At 35.7% G+C, this 23,937-nt stretch overlaps 1 protein-coding gene across 1 annotated transcript in view; it reads right to left on the bottom strand.

Moving 5' to 3' along the window:
• The window catches only part of LOC106132737 (protein FAM91A1), a 35,323-nt gene that overhangs the window by 8,665 nt on the left and 2,721 nt on the right, over positions 1-23,937 (bottom strand). The window contains exons 5-12 of the mRNA XM_013332253.2: positions 23,106-23,287; positions 5,459-5,559; positions 4,282-4,459; positions 3,755-3,888; positions 3,389-3,491; positions 3,042-3,152; positions 2,366-2,452; positions 1,644-1,822 (exon numbers count right to left, since the gene is read on the bottom strand). Coding sequence (XP_013187707.2) covers positions 1,644-1,822; positions 2,366-2,452; positions 3,042-3,152; positions 3,389-3,491; positions 3,755-3,888; positions 4,282-4,459; positions 5,459-5,559; positions 23,106-23,287 — 1,075 coding nt within the window. The remainder of the gene's footprint in view (positions 1-1,643; positions 1,823-2,365; positions 2,453-3,041; positions 3,153-3,388; positions 3,492-3,754; positions 3,889-4,281; positions 4,460-5,458; positions 5,560-23,105; positions 23,288-23,937) is intronic.

Genomic DNA, 23,937 nt, shown 5'->3' with positions numbered 1-23,937 from the left:
TATTATTTTTTTATCTATTTTTATCCAGCGAACGAGTATTTTGATGGTTTCATATTTAAAAAAGTTAGCGTCTTCATAATTTACTCATATGTCCTTAAATATGAAACGCAATTTACCAGGCACCCTGTAGATCCGTCAAAATTAAAAATATCATTGTTTTTCTTTTCTTTTAATATTTATAAATTATTCAAGTAATATATATAGAATATATTGATGCGTAATAAATTATGTATATTGTATCAAAGCCGATATTTAATTAATGATGAACTAAGTCGTTAAACAGTCATTTCAAGAAAGTAAGCGTAAATTAATTGATTTAGGCATTCGACTGTACAAAATTTTGCGAGTGGCGAAATGTAGGTATTTTTATTAAGAGTGGGTATTGAAAATGTATCAATATTGTAAAAAAAAATGCACGATCAAGTAAATTTTGCGACAGTCAACCAACTAAAGAAATTTTCTCCGAGTAGTGTTGTTCCCGGCACCAATAAAAAAAGAATAGTACCACCCCATCTTTTTCCCATGGATGTCGTAAAAGGCGACTAAGGGACCAAGCGTCAAACAATATAGGTAGAACAATGTATTCTTTCGTCCACATTACTACTCTTATTCTTAGTTTAGTTAATTGTTAAGATGACCTAAATGAAGAAAATGCTGCAGTGCAGTTAGTTGCCGCTTTATCTGCACTGTCACTTTCGGAGCTATTTCTCGTAAACCAATGTTGTAAAACCAAAACAATTATTGAGTGTTGTTTAAAATTATTCTAAATAACGAATAAAATTTTGAATTTGATAATAGTTACTCTATCGCACGTGGCTCAACACGCATTTGACCAGTTGTGTTTGATTGTTTAATATTGGCAGCATATGGTCGTGTACTTTACATTATCAATTATCTGGAATTAACTGGTAGATAATAGAGTTGATCCCCCCTTTCTCTATAAAGCTTTTACACACAGTTTTGAAAATATAAATAACACCATGAAATAAGGTCAGAAATGTCTTTGAATATAGAAAACAACAAAATTAGTAAAAATTTCTAAAAATATTTGCCTACTACCCAAAGGTTGGCGGGAAGAGATTGCTCAGCGATGAGTCCGCCTTTGCTCAACATATTCATAATGTATTTTTTTAACGGGCAATAAAGATAATTTGTATTGTTTTGTATTTTGCCGAACAATATTAGCATTCAAATTTGTAATTTCCTGCTATAAATGTGTTCGCAAATTGACGTCATCCAAAGAAATTATTGTATTATTGTAAAAATTTAACATTTTAGAAATTAATATTAGCTCAAATGTTTTTCGGTAATTACTCCAAGTTTATACACATGATGAATGGTGCTGGAATGTTCTGGCATAATATAGCAAAGGTTTATGTCTTATTGCGGTGAAAAAATAACGTGTTCAACTTAATTAATGTCGATATTTTAGCAATATTTCCATGGGTAGGTATTTCTTTCTTGCGAAACTATGTTGTATGAAAATTAAGTCTTGCAGCCCCCGAAGCATGGCACGCGCGCCGCCGTTTTAATCGCGCAACAAACTACAGCTGCTGTTTCGCTTTTTATATACGTTTTATTAATAAATAGTGCTGTATTTTGTATGTGCAATCAATAAACAATTTTTCATTTCATTTTTATACCTATATTTAGTAGTGAGAAGTCGATTGCGTGCCTGCTCTCCCAGCGCGTGCAGCGCTTCACAGCGCAGCAAATCAAGCGGCCGCAGCGCTGGCCTCAGCGCTCTTAGAGCGATACGCAAACACGCTGCAGCGGCTAAGTAACGACGCGCTTCCCCCTCTATTTCGGGATCTGCTACGACCTGTACGACGGATGAAGAAATATGTCTATTAGAATTGACGTTATTGGACTTAAGAAAACTTTCATTAATATTTAGTTTAATATCTACATTTGAATAAAGGATGTTACCAATGTGAAGTCCACTGATTTGTAACAGCAAATTAGTAGTGTAGTGTAAGTCTGAATTGAAAAATCAAACACCATACTGGTCTGGTGAAGAAAAAACATAATATGTAACTTCTCTTATCGCGCAGATTGTAAAAATTAATCAATCATGGGAACTTGTAAGCTTGGGTTCCTTTTTTAAGGCGACGGGCCAGCAACCTGTACTCTATCTGAACCTCAATTCTACCATTAAATTATCCACCAAAACATGTTAGGGATAACTACCCCTGTATTCCTCGTAAGGAATAAAGATGAGATATTTTTATGTTTCTTCCACTTCTATGTAGAATCCTCATGAATGAGGGTCGTGACCACCACAAACCGCCCATTTCACGAAAGCGCTCCAGGCAGCACGGTCTTGTTTCAAATATTTGCCTGTATGTGATGTGAGTTCACTTACCTTATCCAGCTCCACCAGTAGACTGTCCAGACTTTCATCGCAAAGCTTGCCCACTTCGAACAAAGTCACAGCGTGGCTTTTCAAAGTCTGCCGACAAGATATCGGTGGTGTGATGAAACATATCGTGGTTTTATTTATGCCCTTATTCTTGCGTCTTCGTTACCCAGTGATATAACACACGTATTATATGCGAGTCTTAAACTTTCTCCGTACGTAATTTTTCGTTGTCAGACGTTCAGCCGGCTTTACTACAAATCTTCGAATTTTTTAGTATACAAATTAAACTCCTACTCTTCAATACGAGGTGAATAGTTCTATAGCCTAGTTTCCTTTTTATAAATAAGTCATCGATATATGAACCAGGCGAAACGACCGTCGGAGAACAGCTTTGAACTCAATCCATGTCATACAGACAAAAAAGACTTGAGCGTTTGCAGCTTTTCTGCTATACCTACATATTTTTAATCCATTTTTTATTGTTATTTCTTTTTATATTAAATCTACCGTACCATCCTTTTCTCGAAGCAATTCTTCCCATTCGAAACTTTTACAGACAAATACAAACCTACGAACTCAGGTCTTATAAAGTTATTGGTTCATTATTCATCTGGTGATTCGATAATTTTTAAAACCCTCATCGGCTTAGGAGGATGATAAGAACAGAAGATTATCATACCGGCGATAAGTTCCCCATCATGAGGTAGGCAGCCAGCGTGGAGTCGTACAGAACTGCTACACGCTGAACACCGCTGTTACTGGGATATTCTGTCATCGACTGTTGGTAACTCTATAAAGATAAGATATTATCATCTGGTTGTTATGTGTAAGGACACCATTGAAGTAAAGAAGTTATGAGAGTAGTACCTGGGTGACCGAGCGACGCTTTCACACAATGTGAATGTGTTTTTAGAATAATACTACTCTATCATAATTGATTACATTTTGTCTGAGGAGAAACTTGTTTTTTCTTTATTATATTGTAAAATATAATAAAGAAAAAACAAGTAAACAATTTATTTTTACCTGTTTGGAGGTAGACGGTTCCTGTTTCAACAAGACCGGCTCCATTTGCAAGGCGTCATCGTCCACCGATGGGTCGAAAGTTAACGGGGCTATCTGTCTGTATCTGTCAACAGTATAAATAATATGATATCTATATAGGTGATATTAGTCATTTTCTCTAGGAGGCTAATTCTGTAATCAGAGCGTTTTGATTATGTCAAAGAAGCAACAAATAATATTTAGTAGTTTGTTAATTTTTTAATTAACATGGATTGATTTAAGTGCTTACTCGGTTTCTTTAAGTTCCCATTATTAAATCTTGTCTCGATGACTAAATGATAAGGTATTACTAAAGGACTGACTCTATCGTCTTAATTTCATACTAACGGCTGATGATTGTGCTGAGTCACGGCGTTCCGCCATGATGGATGCTGGGGGTTGACGGGCGGCGGCTGCAGGTTGTTGGCGAAACCCAGCCGGCAGTACAGAGATACCGCTTGCTTTACCAGCTCACAGTCCACCTGCGTGGGTAAATTAGTGTTACAACTTTAATACAAGGGAACTTTTAAGATCTGATCACAACAACATTACCGCTTCTTCTTTACTACATACATTGTAATGTAGTATTATTAGTAGTTAGTAGTAGCTTGGAATCGGTATAGAAGAAGTTAAAATGAGACATTAGACCAGTATTTCAAAGGTATTCTTTAATAGTAAATTCCAGATCATTAAACATATAGTAAAAACCAAACCTAGTTTAGCCACGCTGGTGCGCTCGTTCACAGACACGAACTTCTCTCCTTCTCTATAGAGAAGTGTCTGGTAGTAGACTTTCAGAAAACGAGGTACCTACCTAGATTTTTCGAGAGTAAGCCAAAGGTCAAGATGCTGAAGTTTCTTTAATATATTCTAACCTGTAAGACAGAAGCTAGTTCAGCCACGCTGGTATGCTCGTCCACGGTTACGAACACCTTGTATAGGAGAGTCTCAAAGTAGTCCCCCGCGATGCGGTTCATCACGAACCCCTTCAGCGGCGGCACCGACACCTTGTCCGCCGCCGTGATCGGCACGTCCAGATATATCAGACCCCGTCTGGTAAGAAATTCAGGTATTGTATAAGTCCATAATTTATAATGGTCTCGAGGTGAACCATTTCGAGCGTTCAGAAACTTGGTAGATACTTCTATTAGTATGCAAAATCAAAGATTAGTTAACTTCATAATGTTAAGTATTTATTGAGATGGCAAGCAGTATGTTCGTTTATTATATCTTTACTAGAGGCCGCCCGCGACTTCGTCCGCGTGGAATCAATCCCGCGGGAACGGGTAGCCTATATATTATTCTAGGTCTTCAGGCTACCTACATACCAAATTTCATCATATTCGGTTCAGTAGTTTTTTCGTGAAAGAGTAACAATCATCCATACTGACATCCTGACAATAACAATGACATATACTTTCGCATTTATATTATTAGTAGGAACGCACAGAATAATAACATAATTAAAGGATTAACTACACTATGGATGTAACCCTGAGTAATGTTTATTGAAAAAAGTGATAAAATCTTATCACTATCGCTTTATTGACCAACTAATAAATTAATCTCCTAACATCTTATTATTGAGGTTGCGCAAACAAGCAATAGCACGTGTAGCATTGACAATAACAGTTACGCATTTCGAACTGCGACTAATCTTGGGAGGCCTACGCCAGTTCAGACGGAATAGAACAAAAAAACCTGTTGGGCTATGCACGAAGAATCTAGCCACTTCACCTCCAATCTGCACTAATGCCCAACGCACCTTTTATGTGATTCCAAAATTGTGGAGCCGATAAATTTAATTTTCCTTTTTATATTTTATACATTTATAAATATTTTCTCTTTATGTCTCATGATGACATTATGTTATGGCATTTAGAATACGTTACAATTGCGGTAGTACATCGTAACGTACCTTAAGAAAGTTAATAATATTATTAATTATTGCACGTAGAATGCGTATTCCTAATACCGCTATAATTTCCAAGACCAAACCCTTAAGCTAGAAAGAAACTGTAGACAACAAAATGTTAAATATTAGTGGCTCACCTGTACAAAGTGTTAACGACGTTATAGTCCAATGTGCCGGCGGTTTGGGAGCCTCGGTCAATAAGGAGGTCTATTAGCGCCCTCTCACTCTCACACAGGGGCTAGTGAACAAACAAAGAAACAAACTACATGCTTATTAGGTTCAAAACCACTCAACTTAATTTCTAAAAGTATATGTTAGTATCTCCATAACCACTATTTTATCATTAAGCCAAACAGCTAAACGTGGCCTTATAAGTCTTTCCAAGACTGTTGGCTTTGTTTACCCGGCAAGGGATATGGACGTGATGTATGTATATATGTATATAACCTTTATAATTTTCCTTTTAGACAATAATCCGACATGGGTAAGGTATCGAAACTCAGACGAGAGTTGCTTCGTTTAGAAACCTGAGTAGCTTCGCTTAGAAACCTAACAACTCACCGCGGTCGCGCATCCCGGGCATATCTCTAGAGGTAAAGACGTAACTCGATCTAACGCTCGGAAGATGAAGAAAGAAATGATGAAATAATATTTAGATTGCAGGATTCACCATTATTACATTAATTATCCTGGAATAAAATATATAAAAGAAGACACTGTCTGGTTGACTGACATATCCAAACTGCTAGGTGTAGAGATTGCGAATTTGGCATTAAGGTTCTTTACGTGGTCTGGAGGTGCATTAAGAGAGGATTAACTGATATTCCCACAGGAAACAGAAATAAAAGTTTTATGTAAGCGGAGCCGCAAGCGAACTCTAGTTGTATGAAAAATCGCACCTAGGCAAAATGTTAGGCGGACTTTTCTAAGATATATTGTATCCTCAAACAAAATAATCTATAAACAAGTAGGTAAGTAATTAAATTGTAAATGTTTTAGATAAAGTAGGCCTAGCAATAGCAATAAATTGGATAAAGCAAGACTCAGCTTCGAGTTCAGGGTTCCGTCCCATAAATTCATACATAGGTACCAAAATCATACATATAACAAAAATATTATCACATCTATACCCCTTGCGGAGTAGACACTGGACAGCCAACGATTATTATGGAACTGAAATTCAAATAATGACAGGTTGCTAGCCCATCGCGTACAAGAAGAATCCCAAGTGTCTAAGCCTATCCGCTTTTACGACATTTATGGGAAAGGTATGGAGTGGTTCTATTCTAAAGTGCCGGAAACCACACGGCGCCCGGAAACCACATATTTTAAAAGATTCTCACTGGCGGTGCTCAGTATTTCTAGAATATAAATAAAGGACGTTAGATTAGGTTATTGAATGAATTTAATTTTAAGCGCTGCTTTTGTTTCCTTATAATTCTTACGTATTTATTTATACGCACGTTTGTTATTTTTACTAAAGGAAGTATGAAACAACTTTTGCCTGTCAAGCAAGTTGGATTCAATACAAGCAATTCAATGTTAGCAAGCATTTTTTAGCTATTGTCTTCCAAAACAATTCTTAACACTATTAAATTCTGTTATTACATTTACACTAAAATTTTATTTTATAGATAGAAGTATTGACTCGACAAACCATAAGGTTTCGAAATAGTGTATTGCTCTCTAAGCAATTCCACCACTGAATTCTTGTGTTTTTGCATTGCCACAACACGCGTATAAAACCCTGACATATATGTAATTTTTGTTCATATCGTCCTAATTATGTTTGTACTTATGCATGTTTTGTAACAACAAATAAATGATTTATCTATCTATTTGACCATAAAAAATAGCAATTGTTTATTTTCGATCTTAATTAAAACAAATGTGACACAAAAACAACTCTTAAATGCGTAACAAATATTAAAACCCTTTTTCCGCGTGACTGAGCGGTCAAACTTGTTGTTTAATGAGAATATAATTTCATTCCGCTCAAACTGATCACTACTTCTTTTTGGCCGGTTCAATAGAGTCATATAGTGGTCCCCAAAAATTTAAATAGTTAATTATTTCGTAAAAGTAAATTCCTAACTAAAGTCAATAGCCAAACCACCTGACGCAAAAGCAAATATTACCCATTTAATACTACACAAGAGCTGACAGAAGGTTCTGTTCGTTATCACAGTTACCACTAATTTTTAACGATGGTATTCGTAAAAATATTTAATATCTTTATTTTGATTCTGCTAATGAGCGGTCCCAGTTCAAGTGAGAAAATTTTTTCCGAAGACACAGTCCCACTGACAATTGCAGGTAAAACATTATATGTTCACACTAACCTCCCGAAGGATGCCAGGCTGACCACTACGGAGCTAGTGCGCAAGTCAGGACATGACTGCGAAGAGTTTGACGTCGTCACCGAAGACAATTACATTTTAAACCTAATCCATGTCCTCAATGATAATGTCACTCAAGATCTGCCCATAATTCTGTTGCACGGCTTTATGGACTCATCAGATACATTTTGTGTAAGACGTGAATACTCTCCCGCCGTGCATTTGACAGAATCTGGTTACGACGTCTGGCTCGGCAACATGAGAGGAAACAGGTACAGCAGACGTCACGTCACGTTGGATCCGGATGTGGACAAAGAGTATTGGGACTTCTCATTTCATGAACAGGGTTATTACGACTATGCAGCTTTAATAGACGAAGTCCTGAACAAAACTGGCAAATCGCAACTAATCCTCATCGGCCACTCGCAGGGAACACTGAACTTCTTTGTGTTAGGTTCCACTAGGCCTGAATACAATTCCAAGATTAAAGTAGCATTTGCATTGGGTCCCATATTTTACTCGCAGCACGACCGAGGCTTAGGTGCATTTCTGCCAATAGCATTCAAAGCACTTGGAACTCTCACCGCAATCGGAGAAGTGGAATTCTTGAATCAGAATTCAACAATACGAAGATTTATTCAAGATTTTTGTACGGTATTTAAAGAAGTTAGCCATAATATATGCCTTCATGGAGTTGTTTTTCCGTTATTGGGTGATGACGCGGAACAAATAGAACCAGAATTTGTGCCTAATATCGTGGGACAATACTTCGCCGGGACGGCAACGAAAGTATTTACTCACGCGGGTCAGTTGACAATCAACCATCACTATGGTCAATTTGACTATGGACTTATAGGCAATCTGAAAAAATACAAATCCCCGACAGCTCCGCTGTATAATTTGAATAAAATTTCCACCAAAGTTATCCTGATGGTTGGGAAGAACGACTTCGTCGCCACAGTCCGGGATTCGACCATGCTGCGGGATGCACTCCCTAACGTTGTTTATTATGAATTACCACGAGAGAAATTCTCACACATCGACTTTGTTTGGGGAAGTCAAATGGATAAATACTTTTATCCCTACTTACATGAACTCCTCAACAAGTACAAATAATCCCTAGTAATATTATAAATGCGAAAGTGAGTGCATTTGTTTGTTTGTTACTCTTTACAGGTTATCAACTGAACTAATCTTTTAGAAATATCACGTATATTATAATTAAGAGTCTAGAGAAGCACATTTCACAGTACCTTTTATCCATATATTAAATTACATATATATATATATATATATATATATATATATCTATACAGGGTGACTTTTAATTCAACTGCATAAATTTAACTGTTAATTGTACTCATCTAAAGGATATTTAAAAACGTTGAAAGAAAAATATCGGTTCATATTTCAGAAAGTACGAAAAAAATAAAAGTATCAAAATCCACGATCCTAAATACGTCATATCACCCCGGGCGGCGGAAAAGCGACGCGTAAGATTCAGAGGTCAACGACACAATTCATTCAGAGCTGAGCGATCACGACAACTCTGTACTTTACTTTATCTTGATACTAGAAAAATAATTTATTTTTCAGACATTTATTTACATGTTTAGTTTTAATTTCTTTTTGTAGTATTGGTCTTTAATAAAGCTTGTGACGTAGTTTTTGAGGGTTTTTTTATATGTGAAAATGATGACGTTTAATTTCAATAAAAATAGGCTCAAACGGCTCAGAAGCATGGGTATAGTGTATGTTTAAAAGGATGCAGTTGTTTTAAATTTCACCCTGTATATATGGTAAAAACGACAGTTCCCTTGGGATTAATGAAAAACCTGTATTATGTTGTAGGTGGCGCTAAACTAGTTGCATTTTTGTTAGACGGCGTTAAATTTAAATTCGTCGCTTTTTGTAGATAGCCCCAAATTCACGAAGGTGTGGGTAAAAGCTAGTTGCTTACTATAAAAAGAACTGGTTCCAAGATGATAACAGTAACATTAACAACGACATTTGTAAGTGGAAAAACTTGCATAATTAAGTAGCGGATAAGGAAATAGAATTTTAAATGTGTGCCTTAATGATAGGTTTTATTACTCAACAAGTTTGTGTTATATTCCTCCTCACATACATACACCCGAACAAACACGTGCACACACTTTCACAGTTATAATGTTATGTATTGTGGATTATAGATTTGTGATGTTGTGAAACCCTATAAGCTTTATCTAGGAGGCGGGGACCTGGTGTCTTGTATGACAGGTTATGCAGAATATTACCTGAATAGCTGCTGATAGATCCATATAACATTATATTTTTTATTATTTAAATTTCGTATAAATCAATTAATCATAACAATGTATTCTCTCGTCCACATTTCTATTCTAAGTTTGGATAATTGTGAAGTTGACGTTGTTGAGGAAAATGCTGCAGTGCAGTTTGTTACCACTTATTCTGCACTGACGCTTTGGAACCGACACTAAACTTAGTTTTAAATAATTTATTTGACGTCAACCAATGTTGTGAAACCAAATGAAATGGCAATTATTGAGTGATGTTGAAATGTCCCCTAATAATGTAAAGGTAAACTTTTTTATTGATGTTTAATTAAGGCTAGAATAAATATACAGACAAAGTGCGCGGCGATGTTATGATAGCGACTCATGAAAATGAACAGTTTGATTTAACCTAGTTACACAAAATATACAATAAATCAAATGTGATTGTGCTAAGTGCGGTAAAACTGTACAGGCTGTTTAAGCCTATTACAAGCGCCAATATTTACAAAATTTCGTAGTATAATAAGCACACGAAATTGTGAGCTAGCGTGTACACAATAGTCATTTTGTTAAGAAATAAATATTTTAATGAATGAGTGTAAAATATACTTTCTTGTATTTAAATTCGTTTCGTAAATAAATTTTTGACTTTAATTAATAATCACAATGGTTTTATTAAAACCCTATTAAGTTTAACTTACTGACACTAAGGACTACGGAGCAAAGAACCATTCGGGTGCAGTTTTGGGACATATAAAATTAATGTACAAGTTGTATCACTGAAATTCATAAAACTTGTAAATAAAGATTTTAATTTGTATATTTTAGAAATCATTTCTGGTTACAAAGACCATTAAAAGTCGGAAGGCGGACCCCGGCCCCCGAAACACTTCATTGGAGGGTGCAACCGGGAATACGCAGAGATGAAAGAGAGTCAATGGTTACAAAGATCTCTATTATTAAGATTGTTGAGACAAGCACTTTCATGCTTAGACTGTTGCAAATTGTTGTATTTTCAGAAGAAGGTTCTTGCTGGAAAAATGCTAAGGCGGGCTCCTCAATTTATGTCTTCAATTTCAAGTCTCAGTTTCTCCACTTTAAAATTGTAAATCAAAGTTGCTTAAAAAGGAGCAGACTCATCCATATCAAACTAAGCTTAAAATCTTGCAGTAAACACGAGAAAAACTACCAATTTTTGGTAACAACCACGCGAGTGTGTACGTCCATCTTCTTTCTGCCCCCGTAGTATAGCACGCGTAGCATTTTTATCGTGCGAAAATCCATCCATCTTGATCAACCATCCATGTGAAGACAATTCTGGAGAATCTAAGAACCTTAAGCATATTGTGTTTCTCACAGTTAACTCTACTTACTCTTCCTTTCCTAGGGGAGGCCAGGAGTGTTCGACTGAAAAGGATCAATCTCCTCCGCGTAAAAAGGATCGCCTAAGGGCGGAGAAAGAAAAGTCCGCGGAAGAACTAAGTTGGTGAGCAGGTGGGTAATGAAACTTAGATATTTGGGTAATTTTATGATCCCAATCTGATCTCTGCGATCGTGCACCTAACTCAGCTTGGATCCATGATAAATATTTAGTCACCTGAATTCCAGGCTTCCACGTGTTAAATTGAGGTTCAAAAAGGAGAAAATAATGGCAGAATAATATTGACAAAATATTTGGAACTGCTGTAAATTTCTAATAACGTATTTGTGTTGTGTGCGTCAAACACGACCAAATAAAATGAAAATAATAAAATGTTCCGTTAAAGGGTTCCGTTGTCAATAACAACACTAAAAAGACGTTAAAAAAGCCTAAATCAATCGTGTAAAACCTGACCCACGCAATACAGGATCCATGGTCAAAGGCATACCCTAGGCTCTCTCCAGAGTGATGTGGACGCAACCGAAATTATCCTATATCCATATACTTACCACCTCTTAATTTTTATTGCATAGTTAAAAATGTAAGGTTGCGATTGTTACCATGAGAATTTAACCAAAGCAAAGTTAATTGGCAGGTTGGCGAATATTGCACAAAATATTTGCATAATCAAAAACTGATTTAACAACATTCAACTGTTTTACTGAAAGAGTACTAATAATGATGGTTGTGATATCATAACGTTATCATATCAATTGCACAGGCAACGTATCATTCCCGTTCTTGCGGTATATTTATCGAACCCTAAAAATGCGATGTGATTCAACGTTTCACTCTACTAATAATCCTCAAAATTAAATGGACGTGCAAATTATTTCGGCCAATAAAAGTCTGTTGTTCTACATTTGTTTTGGATCCCTTTAGCAATTTAAATATATAAATCATAATTTTAATTACCAGGTGCTTTCGTTACGTCTGATCAAAGTGAAAAACAATTTTAGCCTTGGGGTGACGGTTCCGTATATTCTTTGAAATATATCAACGTTCTTGCTACAGACACTTTGCATATAAAATATGCGTTATCAGATCGGTAATTTAAAAGATACCGTTTCAACTTACTCAAAAACGGACCCCTAAAATATATATAAAACATTCATATAAAAGATGAACATAGAAAACACATATTTATTTCATCATGGCGTCTGCTAGAATAGTATACTCACTTAGTTTGTATATTCTCTTCCAAAGCAGTTTCTGTTCAAGTAAAACAGATTCGGTCGAAGACACTTTCCCACTAACTATTGCAGGTAACACTTTTAATATTCCTACCGACATCCCGAAGATCGATAGACTGAACACTACGGAACTAGTGCGCAATGAGGGATATGACTGTGACGAGGTAGACGTCACTACCGAGGACGGGTACATCCTCAAGATGTTCCATATTCTCAACGATAATATCACTCAAGAACTACCTATACTTTTGATGCATGGATTTTTGGACTCCTCCGATACATTTTGTCTCAGACACAAATCATCTCCCGCTATCCACTTGACTGTATCTGGTTACGATGTGTGGCTCGGGAATTTTAGAGGAAACCGGTTCAGCAGACGTCACGTCAAATTGGACCCAGATGTAGACAAAGAGTTTTGGGACTTCACATTCGAAGAAAATGGCCTATACGACTATCCGGCACTCATAGACGAAATTCTGGAAAAAACTGGCAAATCTCAACTGATACTGATAGCTCACTCTCAAGGCACCTTGAACTTTTTTGTGACGGGCTCTACCAGGCCCGAGTATAATAATAAGATCAAAGTATTCATTGCTTTGGGGCCGGTATTCTATCAGCAACACTATCGTGGCATAGCCTCGAGTAGTCCAACACTTTTCCCAGAATTGTATACATTTTTTAAAGCTCGTGGAGAGGTTGAATTAATCAATTCGGATTGCGCACTTAGACGATTTATACAAAACATATGTACAGAAAATAAAGAAGAGAGTCATAATTTTTGCCTTGAAGCATTATTCTATCCTTTATTAGGCGGTGACCCAGAGCAACTTGAAGCAGAATTTGTGCCTCTGCTTGTGGCGCAATACTTCGTCGGCACATCGGTTAAGCTTATTGCTCATGCGGATCAATTTGTAAACAGGAAACATTTCGGCAGGTTTGATTATGGACCTGAAGTAAACATGATAAAATACAACTTCTTGACGCCGCCATTGTTCAATTTAACAAACATTTCAACTAAAGTAGTTCTGATGGTGGGTAAGAACGACTTCCTGGCTACTGTTCCGGATGCGCTGATGCTTAGAGATACGCTACCAAACGTTGAATATTTCGAAATGCCTTTCGAATTATTTTGCCATATTGATTTTACATGGGGAAAGAAAATGTCGGAACACTTTTTCCCGTATTTGGACAACTTTCTGGATAAATACAAATAAAGTTTAATCAAAATGTACTTAAACGTTACATTAATAATGGTAGTCAAAACTCGTCTTATAATATCATGTTCAAACAGGAAATAATTTCGAAACTCCACCTAATTTGTTTCAATTTCAAAACCCCACCATAAACTCTAAAATTGTTACTATATTAGCATGTAGCATCTAAGACTGCGTTTGCCATTAATGGATGTGGTTTATGGTATAGTTTATAAGAATTTACGAAATTTCTAATTTTTTTCAATAACAAAAGTCTTAATTTACATAATTAGTCACACAAAAATAAATAATGTCAAAATAACATATATCTTTATATATCGTATAATTGCTAAATTATATATAGTTACAAAACATTTCAATAATATGGGTTCAGTAGATAACACGTGAAGAATAAATAAAGAAATAAACTTACTTTCGACGTATTCAGTTGAGATTACTTAAATATATTGTATCTAGGTGTTCTATTCATTAAATATAATAGATGTAGCCACTCTATATCCTTAAATGTAATAGCTTCTTTTTACTTAATTATGACTTTAACCAGTTGGGTTTCTTTGTGTTTTTTAAATATATTATTTTATTAAGAAATAATAAAATTAATTTCCTTCTTCTTCCTTTATCTGGTTACAACGTTTTACTAAGCGTTTCCCGAAACTGGCGCGAATAAACTACTTTGATGCATTGATATCCTAAACTTCATATAAATTTTATTGATATTATAAAACCGACCAAGCATGAGTCGACTCGCGATTGAAGGGCACCGTAGATACCAATGTCGAAATTATCTCCAATTTTGTTTGATGTTTCGAACCAATTTAATATTGAAAATTTGAAAGTGAATATGTCAAGGATAATGCAAGGGAAGGGTAGACAAGCAGTGGGACAGAACAGGCTATAGGTTTTAGCTAATGCATGTAAATTGATTTCCCGTTATCCTATGAATTACCAAAATAAATAGCTATGTATTGTTCAAGATATAACTTTACTTCCCGGGTGAAGACCTGGGGGTTGTACGTAGCAAGGATTTCCCCTTCGAAAACAAAAAAGGTATTAAAAAAATAAGTAAATTTCATACAAACCAAATTTCGCAATTATGCGCTGCTTTTGCCAAAAGTATATACATCGTACACCGCGCGTGGAGAAGTAGAAATCTTAAATGTGAATTGTACTTTAAGAAGAATTCTTCAAAACTTATGTACGGAATATGGCTAAGTGAGTTACAAGATTTGCCTTAATGACTTTTTTTCCCATTATTGGGCCCAGACCCAGACCAGCTAGAACCAGAATTTATTCCTCTGCTAGTGGCACAATACTTCGCCGGCACCTCAGTCAAGCTTTTTGCACATGCGAGCCAATTAGTAGACAGAAATTTTCGTAAGTTTAATTATGGACTTGTTAGCAAAAACAATAATTGTAAATTATGTCGTTAACGCGTGAAGAACTAACAAAAACTAACTTTCGCATTCATAATATTGGTTGGCATTAGTGCAGGAATTCCGATAATGGGTTGTAAGAAGTATTCAATATGTTACTTAAAGTAGGCTAGTACTTTATTTATGTAGGAGATTATAATTGATAATTAATTAATTAAATTGTTTTGATCCCCAAAAATTATTTAAATGTTTAAATTGTTTTGTAAATGAATTGTATTGTTTTGGGCCCACTTAACAAATAATAAGAAAAATTATCATTTTAATTGCCAGGTGGCGTCATATTCGCAAGTTATAAAATAGAAAGTCGTAGTTGATCACAATAAAATAATCTCTGCCTTGACCAGTGTAGTGCAGTTATCACGTAAGCTTCATTTCTCATTTTAAACATGGCATCTGATAGAATATTATACTCAATTATTTTAATTCCACTATTAACCTCTTTTTGTGCCTGTCAATTAGAATCTTCTGAAGATACTGTCCCACTCACAATTGAAGGTAAAACATTTTATATTCATACCGATCTCCCTGAGATAGACAGACTGAACACAACAAAACTAATTCGCAATACGGGATATGACTCTGAAGAAATAGACGTCACTACCGAAGACGGGTACATCCTCAAGATGTTCCATATCGTTAACGATAATATCACTCAAGATCTGCCCATAATTATGCTACACGGCTTCTTGGATTCTTCAGATACGTATTGTCTCAGACACAATTCTTCTCCGGCTATACACTTGGCACAATCTGGTTACGATGTTTGGATCGGAAATTTTAGAGGAAACCGATTCAGCAGACATCACGCCACATTGGACCCGGATGTAGACAAAGAGTTTTGGGACTTCTCTTCTTCGAAGAAAATGGTTCTTACGACTATCCTGCCATGATAGATGAAGTTCTGGAAAGAACTGGCAAATCCCAGCTGATAGGGATAGGCCACTCTCAAGGCACCTTAAACTTTTTTGTGATGGGCGCCAACAGACCCGAATATAATAATAAGGTCAAGGTATTTATTGCTTTGGGACCAGTTTTCTTCGTGCAACATTTGCGAGGTATAGCCAGCAACGCTCGAGTGCTTTTGCCAGAAGTATATACAACGTACACCGCGCGTGGAGAAGTAGAAATATTGAATGTGAATTGTACTTTAAGAAGAATTCTTCAAAACTTATGTACGGAATATGGCGATGTGAGTTACAAGATTTGCCTTAATGACTTTTTTTTTCCATTATTGGGCCCAGACCCAGACCAGCTAGAACCAGAATTTATTCCTCTGCTAGTGGCACAATACTTCGCCGGCACCTCAGTCAAGCTTTTTGCACACGCGGGCCAATTAGTAGACAGACATTTTGGTAAGTTTAATTATGGACTTGTTGGAAATTTGATCAAATATAAATCCCCAGTGGCGCCATTATATAATTTGACAAATGTTTCAACTAAAGTAGTTCTGATGGTGGGTAAGAATGACTATCTCGCCACTGTTCCAGATACGCGCATGCTTCGAGATGCTCTCCCAAACGTTGACTATTTCGAAATGCCACTAGAAAAATTTAGCCATATAGACTTCATTTGGGGAAGCAAAATGTCAGAACATTTTTTCCCATATTTGCATAAATTTCTTGATAAATACAAATAATGCTTTTATTCAAATAAATTACTCGTACCTATACGTAACTTACAACGTTCTAAAATGTGTATATAAGATTTCTTAGAAAATTCTATGTTACACAATATTTTACTGAAAATCAACTTAACGCATTGTAGATTATAATATTATAGAAAATTCTTTAAAACAGTGAAATTTCTAATTAAATTTGTTATTTACTATTGTAGTTTCATAAATGAGTAAACGTAAAAGCTTGTTTTACACATTTAAGTTAGATGTTTAATGTTAATAAATCTTTGTTTACTATAGTACCATTGTTTAATTGAATCCATTTTAACCCGAATGCAACAAAAGGAGGTAATGTGTTTATATACTTGTAGATTACTATGTCCTGTGCTACAGCCTGAACGGCTTGGTGGATTTCGAAAACCAGCCACCGTTGCATGGCACGCGCATCGTCAATATTATCGCACGAGAGACGAATTCATGGCCACTTACAATATTTAGTTCTTTATTGCAACGGGTATCTACTAAAGCTTACATGGCCAGACTCGCAATTAGCCAGTTCCTAATAGAACTTTTCAATAAAAAAAAATAAAGCTTACTTGAAAAAACACTAAATAGCTAACAATAATTAAAAATTAAACTAACAAAACTTATACTTAACGTATTCTATTTAAAAGGTGTTAATATTTATATATATCTTTAAGGTGTTCCCTGAAATATCTTCCACATTTATGTGCAGACCTTCACCAAATTTGGGATCATTTGTTTATGGAACCATACGGACATTCTACTTATGGTTTTAAAATACCGGGGATTTGTAGTGACATACAAAGCAAAAATAGTGTCGAATTGAGAACCTCCTGCTTTAAATCGGTTAACAAAATTCAAACATACCCCTCTAACCAAACACTACTTAAATTCACTAATGTGAACTTTGGACTCCACAGAACTCCACAGAACTTAACACGGAACTTAAACATAATGATTTCTTTACATTTAAATTTTTTTTATTTATTTTTTATTGTATTAAAATTTTCCATTTTTCTCACTGTTTGTGTCAATCACTCCATCTGTCTTCTGCGCTGCGGTCAATGACGCAGCGGTATAAAACCTTGTACTAGCAAATGAGCTTTAATGATGAGCGCTATAATAAGATGACATAAAATTCTCATACCAAATGAAGGAGGCAACCAACAGACTACCCCGTTATACATATGTGTGCGCCAGTAAAGATTCGTTACTAAACGAATGACGCCATATTGTAGAACTTGTCACTCAACTTCTGATTGTCAATCACGATCACGCTTGCTTACAGATAGGGTTGCCAGGTCGCCGGACAGACCAGCCAGTTAAAAAAAAAGCCGGACACCCTATATCATCGGTAGTAGCCTCGATTTCCCAAACAAGCGACCACCGCCGCCGCGCCGCAGAGCGCAGGCGACGGCTCTCCCTTGTTTGGGAAATTTAAAAAGCCTAACAAAAGCCGGACAAAACGGACACCGTTTATTTTGGCCGGACATGCGATCAAATAGCCAAACTATGTCCGGCTTTATCCGGATGCCTGGCAACGCTACTTACAGGCGACTAGTTTATCAAATGGCGAAAATAAAATATCAAGTAGATAGACCGCGCTGGTCCTAGCGATAAGAAATATGGCATGTGAAAATTTAAGAGACTCTAAATTTAATTAAATGGATTTAGTATTAAATGTTAGTTGTTACCGACCGTCGCTTTCGCGGGTATTTATATTAACATTTTAGGTATATTTTTCGTTATTATGTATAACAATTTGTATTTGTTCAATACAAGTTTATTAAACGTAAATAAACCTTAACATCTGGCTCGAGCTTGGCACAGGAACTTCGTAATTAATTGTAGTTTAATTTGAACTTAAATCAAAATTTCAGTACACTCTGTACATAAATCTTTTTAAAATTGGCAATCCATAATATATATATATATATATATATATTTTTCTTTTTTCAATATTAAATCTCATAAATATATAAATCTCCCGTGAACAATGTATTCTCCCGTCCACATTCTATTCTAAGTATAATTTAATATTGTGAAGTTGACGTTGTTGATGAAAATGCTGCAGTGCAGTTTGTTACCGCTTCTTCTGCACTGACGCCTTGGAAGCGGCAGTAAACTTAGTTTTTAAGTAATTTATTTGACGTCAACCAAGTTGTTAAACCATACGACAATTATTAAGCGATATAATAATATCCTATAATAATGAATAAAAATTTTGAATTTTGAATTTTGACTAATTAAGGAAAACTGAAAGATAAATCTATTAATATACTTAGGTATACTAAATATATTACTAACACTTATTTGCAAAAATGAAAATCCTGGCAGAACGGAGTCCCGAGGTAAAGTGCCCAAAAGGCTGGCGGCATTGGCATTTATAGCTAGTTGAAGATCTTTGTATTTTACCAAATATCTGCGAAATAATTTCGGTGGTTTTGGCTGTGCATAGATACATATATACATGCATACACTCTTGTCAGAGTGGTCGTGGTTGCGCAGAAGAGGTAAACGGATACATAACATATAATCACGTCTATGCGGGGTAGACAGAGCCAACAATCATCAAAAGACTTAAAGGCAACGCTCAGCCGCTTGGCTTAATGATAGAATTGAGATTCAAATAGTGAGATTCAAATAGTCATACTTTTAGTAAACAATACGGCTCTACGTAAGACTAAAGTAAAAAGATTTTTGTAATAATGAATTACAATACATATTGTTGGTGTCTTGTTCCTGAATGCAAGAATACAAGTATAAAAACACCAGAAAAATTGTGGATTCCACTGCCAAGTGATATTAAAATGAGAAACACTTGGTTGAAATTAGCAAGAAGAGTCTTCCGGACCTGATTACAAAAAATAGGTTATGTTGGATTGGTTGTGTAATAATTTACCTATTATAATTGTGTATTGTAAGAGAATGTTTAATACAATAAATACTTACATCGCTGTTTTAACATTTCTTAACTCAGCAGAACAGAAATCGGGATTGGACGCAAAAAATTTCGCCACCATCAACGTATTAATCCTCGGTAGATTTATATTGTCTGCTTTCACAAAACCGTCTTCCATGTTTCTATTAAATTATTAAAGAGTAAAAACCCAAAAACGTGATAGAAATTTTAAACTAAAATTTTAAACAGATCCTGACATCATCAATATGTTTTCGATTTGATATTTGTTTACTAAAAGTATGACGTCACGTCAGTACCCAACATGGCGGATAGCGTTTTCGACTTTTGAAGAACAGATTAAAAAAGAGGATTTTTTAAATTGAATTATAAAATCCATATTGCACTTTTATGAATAATGATCGATGTTTTTCTTTTATTTTTTACAAAATCTATAAGATACGTGCATTTTTATATTTTTTTTTACATGGTGTAAAATAGCCTATTGGTGGGATACTAACCCAACGATAAAATATTTTACATTAAGCACTTATATGTATAGATTATAATCGTCCATAATCCAGGTCAACCAGTAAAGTTCACTATTCCCTCATGATCTGACGGAGAAAGAACCTAAGACTCGCACTTGGCCAGCTTTTTTTACTATATTTGACCACCTTTGAACACAAACATTGGTCGTTTTTAACGGTCTTTTCATTATGTCATAATGATAGAATCCGTTTTACATCGTAAAATAAAATAAAAAAAAAATACTGGCAACTACGGAACCTTCCCCTGTGAGAAGCGCGGCGTTGTGCGTTTTTCATAAAAAATTACTTTAGTAGCTATATTTAGCCGTTCAGTTATAAATACCCGTCTATGTTCAGAAATAAAGTTAATTTTATCCATATAAGATCTCCTTAAATGTGAAAATTACCAAACATTCGGTTGCTACCCCTCCTAGTGTAATCACGTTTAAAATGGTAGTTAACATAACTTTAATATTGTTTGTCGTTATTCCAATTCTCCCAGTTTTAAATTTCGCTTCGATAGAGTCAGATTCGGGTGGAGCATATGGCCCAGAAATATTAACAGGTAAAATTTTTAACGGTTTCACTAAGCTCCCGAAAGTTGAGAGGCTGAACACAACCGAACTAATACGCAAGTCAGGACATGACTGTGAAGAGTATGACGTCATCACTGAAGACCGGTACATCCTAAAGATGTTCCACATACTGAACGATAACATAACTCAAGATTTGCCCATTATTCTACTCCATGGTCTCATGGACTCCTCGGATACATTTTGTATAAGACGTAAATACTCTCCCGCCGTGCATTTGACAGAATCTGGTTACGACGTTTGGCTCGGCAACATGAGAGGAAACAGGTACAGCAGACGTCACGTAACGTTGGATCCGGATGTGGACAAAGAGTATTGGGACTTCACATTTCATGAAAATGGATATTACGACTACCCAGCCTTCATCGACTACGTTTTGCAAGAAACTGGCAAATCACAGTTAATACTCATCGGGCACTCCCAAGGAACCTGGAACTATTTCGTGATGGGCTCCACCAGACCAGAATATAATCAGAAAATTAAAGTGAGCATTGCTTTAGCTCCTATATTTTACAACCAACATACTCGCGGACTTGGCGCACTCCTGCCAAAAGTTCTCCCAACGGTTTACGAATATTTCAAAAGAACAGGACAAGTGGAACTTTTAAACACAAATTCTACAATAACAAGAATTATTCAATACGTATGTACAGAATTAAAGGAGGTAAGTTATAAACTCTGTCTCGATGAACTTATTTTTCCTGCACTAGGCGCAGACGCAGAACAGATAGAACCAGACTTTGTGCCTAAGATTTTGGGCCAATACCTATCCGGGACCTCAGTAAAGATTATTCCTCACGCATTGCAATTTTGGAACGACCGCCATTATGGGTGGTTTAATTATGGACCAAAAGGCAACATGGTAAAATATAATTCTCCATCGGCGCCATTATACAATTTAACAAATATTTCAACCAAGGTGGTTTTGATGGTGGGGAAGAACGACTACTGCGCCACAGTCAAGGATTCGCTCATGCTGCAGAACGCACTGCCAAATGCTACATATTTTCTGATGCCGTGGAAGAAATTTTCTCATATAGACTTTATTTGGGGCAGCAAAATGTCAAAACACTTTTTCCCTTACCTCGATAAATTTCTTAATGCGTACAAGTAACTTAAAAATACCACTAGAATATTTTTGGATTTTGTTCAGATTTTGTTTAGAGCAGCAAAATGTCAAAATACGTTTTTGCTTACCCTGATAAATAAAAAAAAAATTGAAATATCATTGAAATTCATACAATTTTGTTCATATTTTCTTTTCCGCATGACCGTGCTGTGTGGTTCCTGGCACCAATACAAAAAGAATAGGACCATTCAATCTGTTTCCTATGGATGTCGTGAAAGGCAACTAAGGGATAGGCTTATAAACTTAAGATACTTCTTTTAGGCGATGGGCTAGCAACCCGTTACTATTTAAATCTCAATTCTCTAATTAAGTGAAATAGATGAACGTAGCCTATTAGTTTTTATTTTTGAGACTGTTGGCTATGTCTACCCGGCAAGGGATATAGTCGTGATAATATGTATGTATGTATTATGTATATTTTCCTGTTTTACAGCTTAGGGTATGGAATAATTTGCAATGGTCATTGCACTCTGTGTATGTTCCTATATACATATTCTGTTTTAATCATGTTTTGTAAAGCGTTTGATGTAACTCATAGTTAGGACAATAATACATTGCCGCTCTAATTCGTGATGACGTTTGCAATAAGATTACTTGTCCGTAAAATTAATTTTAAAAATGTATAAGTAATTTAGATTTAATATATTAAATATTTTTTTATGTTAAAAGACGTATTATTTCACAGTAGGTGTACGAGTATAAGTTTCCCAGTAGCTATGTATTGAATGATATTCAACACTTTTTCAAAAATATTCTGAAATATGTATGTTTGAATGATATTTTTTACAAATATCATATACCTAAGTGTCTATTAAATTAATTCATTAAAATGGTATTTTCAAATTCCCGCGAAAATTCCTGAATAGCAAAACTATTGGCGAAATTTGGAAGCTGACATCGTCTACCGAATGCGAATTAATGTTCAACTATTTTAAAAAATATTATAAGATATTTTCCATGGACTTTCTAAGCCACAAAGAGATCTTCCCTACAGGGAAGTACCTACCACGACAGTTTGAATCTGAGAATTATAATTATACTTTAATTTAATCTGGTCCTATATTGCAAATCAGCTTTTTTATATTAGAATAACACATAAATATTGTTTAGTAGCTTCACCTTGACGTCATCTTCTAGCACATATCCAAGCTCCACCCTCCACCACGGCTGCATGGGGATACTGAGCGGCACCCGCGGCAGCAGCGAGCGGAGCGCCTTGGAGCGCGCCCGGCGACCCAGCGAGCGCGCCTTCGCCACCAGTTCTAGGTACTCGTTACGCCCTATGCCGAGCAGCCGGAGACCTGCATATTGATTGACAGAATATACCTATATTAGTACTACGCCTAAACAACATGTATAAGTATAAAAAAGCGTGTGGGAATGGTTTCAATCCAAACATGAGCATGTAACAATGATGCTTTTCAGAGTTATGTACAGTCTACCTACCTAAATTCACTGAAAATTCGCCTTTATTCCCGCGTCATAGAGTCAAGTGCAGGGTAGCTTGATGTGCTGGTTGACTGTATTTTACCGGTATTACTTACTTGATATCAATCAAGTACTCTTATGATACTCTTCTCTCTCTTACGAATAACATCGTAGCTACTATACTAATCATCTGGCGATTTTGTGTAAAAACCCGAATTACCAAATCCAGGATCATTGTCAAAAGCAAACCTGGGGCTCCTCTCCAGAGAAAAGGACGCTACCGGGACTAGCACTAACAAACAATAGTGACAAATCCAAACTAGTGCCAAAGTTATATTTTTTTTTTTTTTTTTTTTTTTTATATACGGGACAAATTACACTGATTGAGTTAGCCTCGAAGTAAGTTCGAAACTTGTGTTACGAGATACCAACTCAACGATACTATATTTTATAATAAATACTTATATAGATAAACATCCAAGACCCAGGACAATCAGAAAAAGTTCTTTTCTCATCATGCCTT

This window comes from Amyelois transitella, chromosome 19 (genome assembly GCF_032362555.1).
Source record: "Amyelois transitella isolate CPQ chromosome 19, ilAmyTran1.1, whole genome shotgun sequence".
In the NCBI taxonomy this organism is placed as follows: domain Eukaryota; kingdom Metazoa; phylum Arthropoda; class Insecta; order Lepidoptera; family Pyralidae; genus Amyelois; species Amyelois transitella.
Note: the sequence above shows the minus strand (reverse complement) of the source record. Positions and strands in the feature narration are given on the sequence as shown.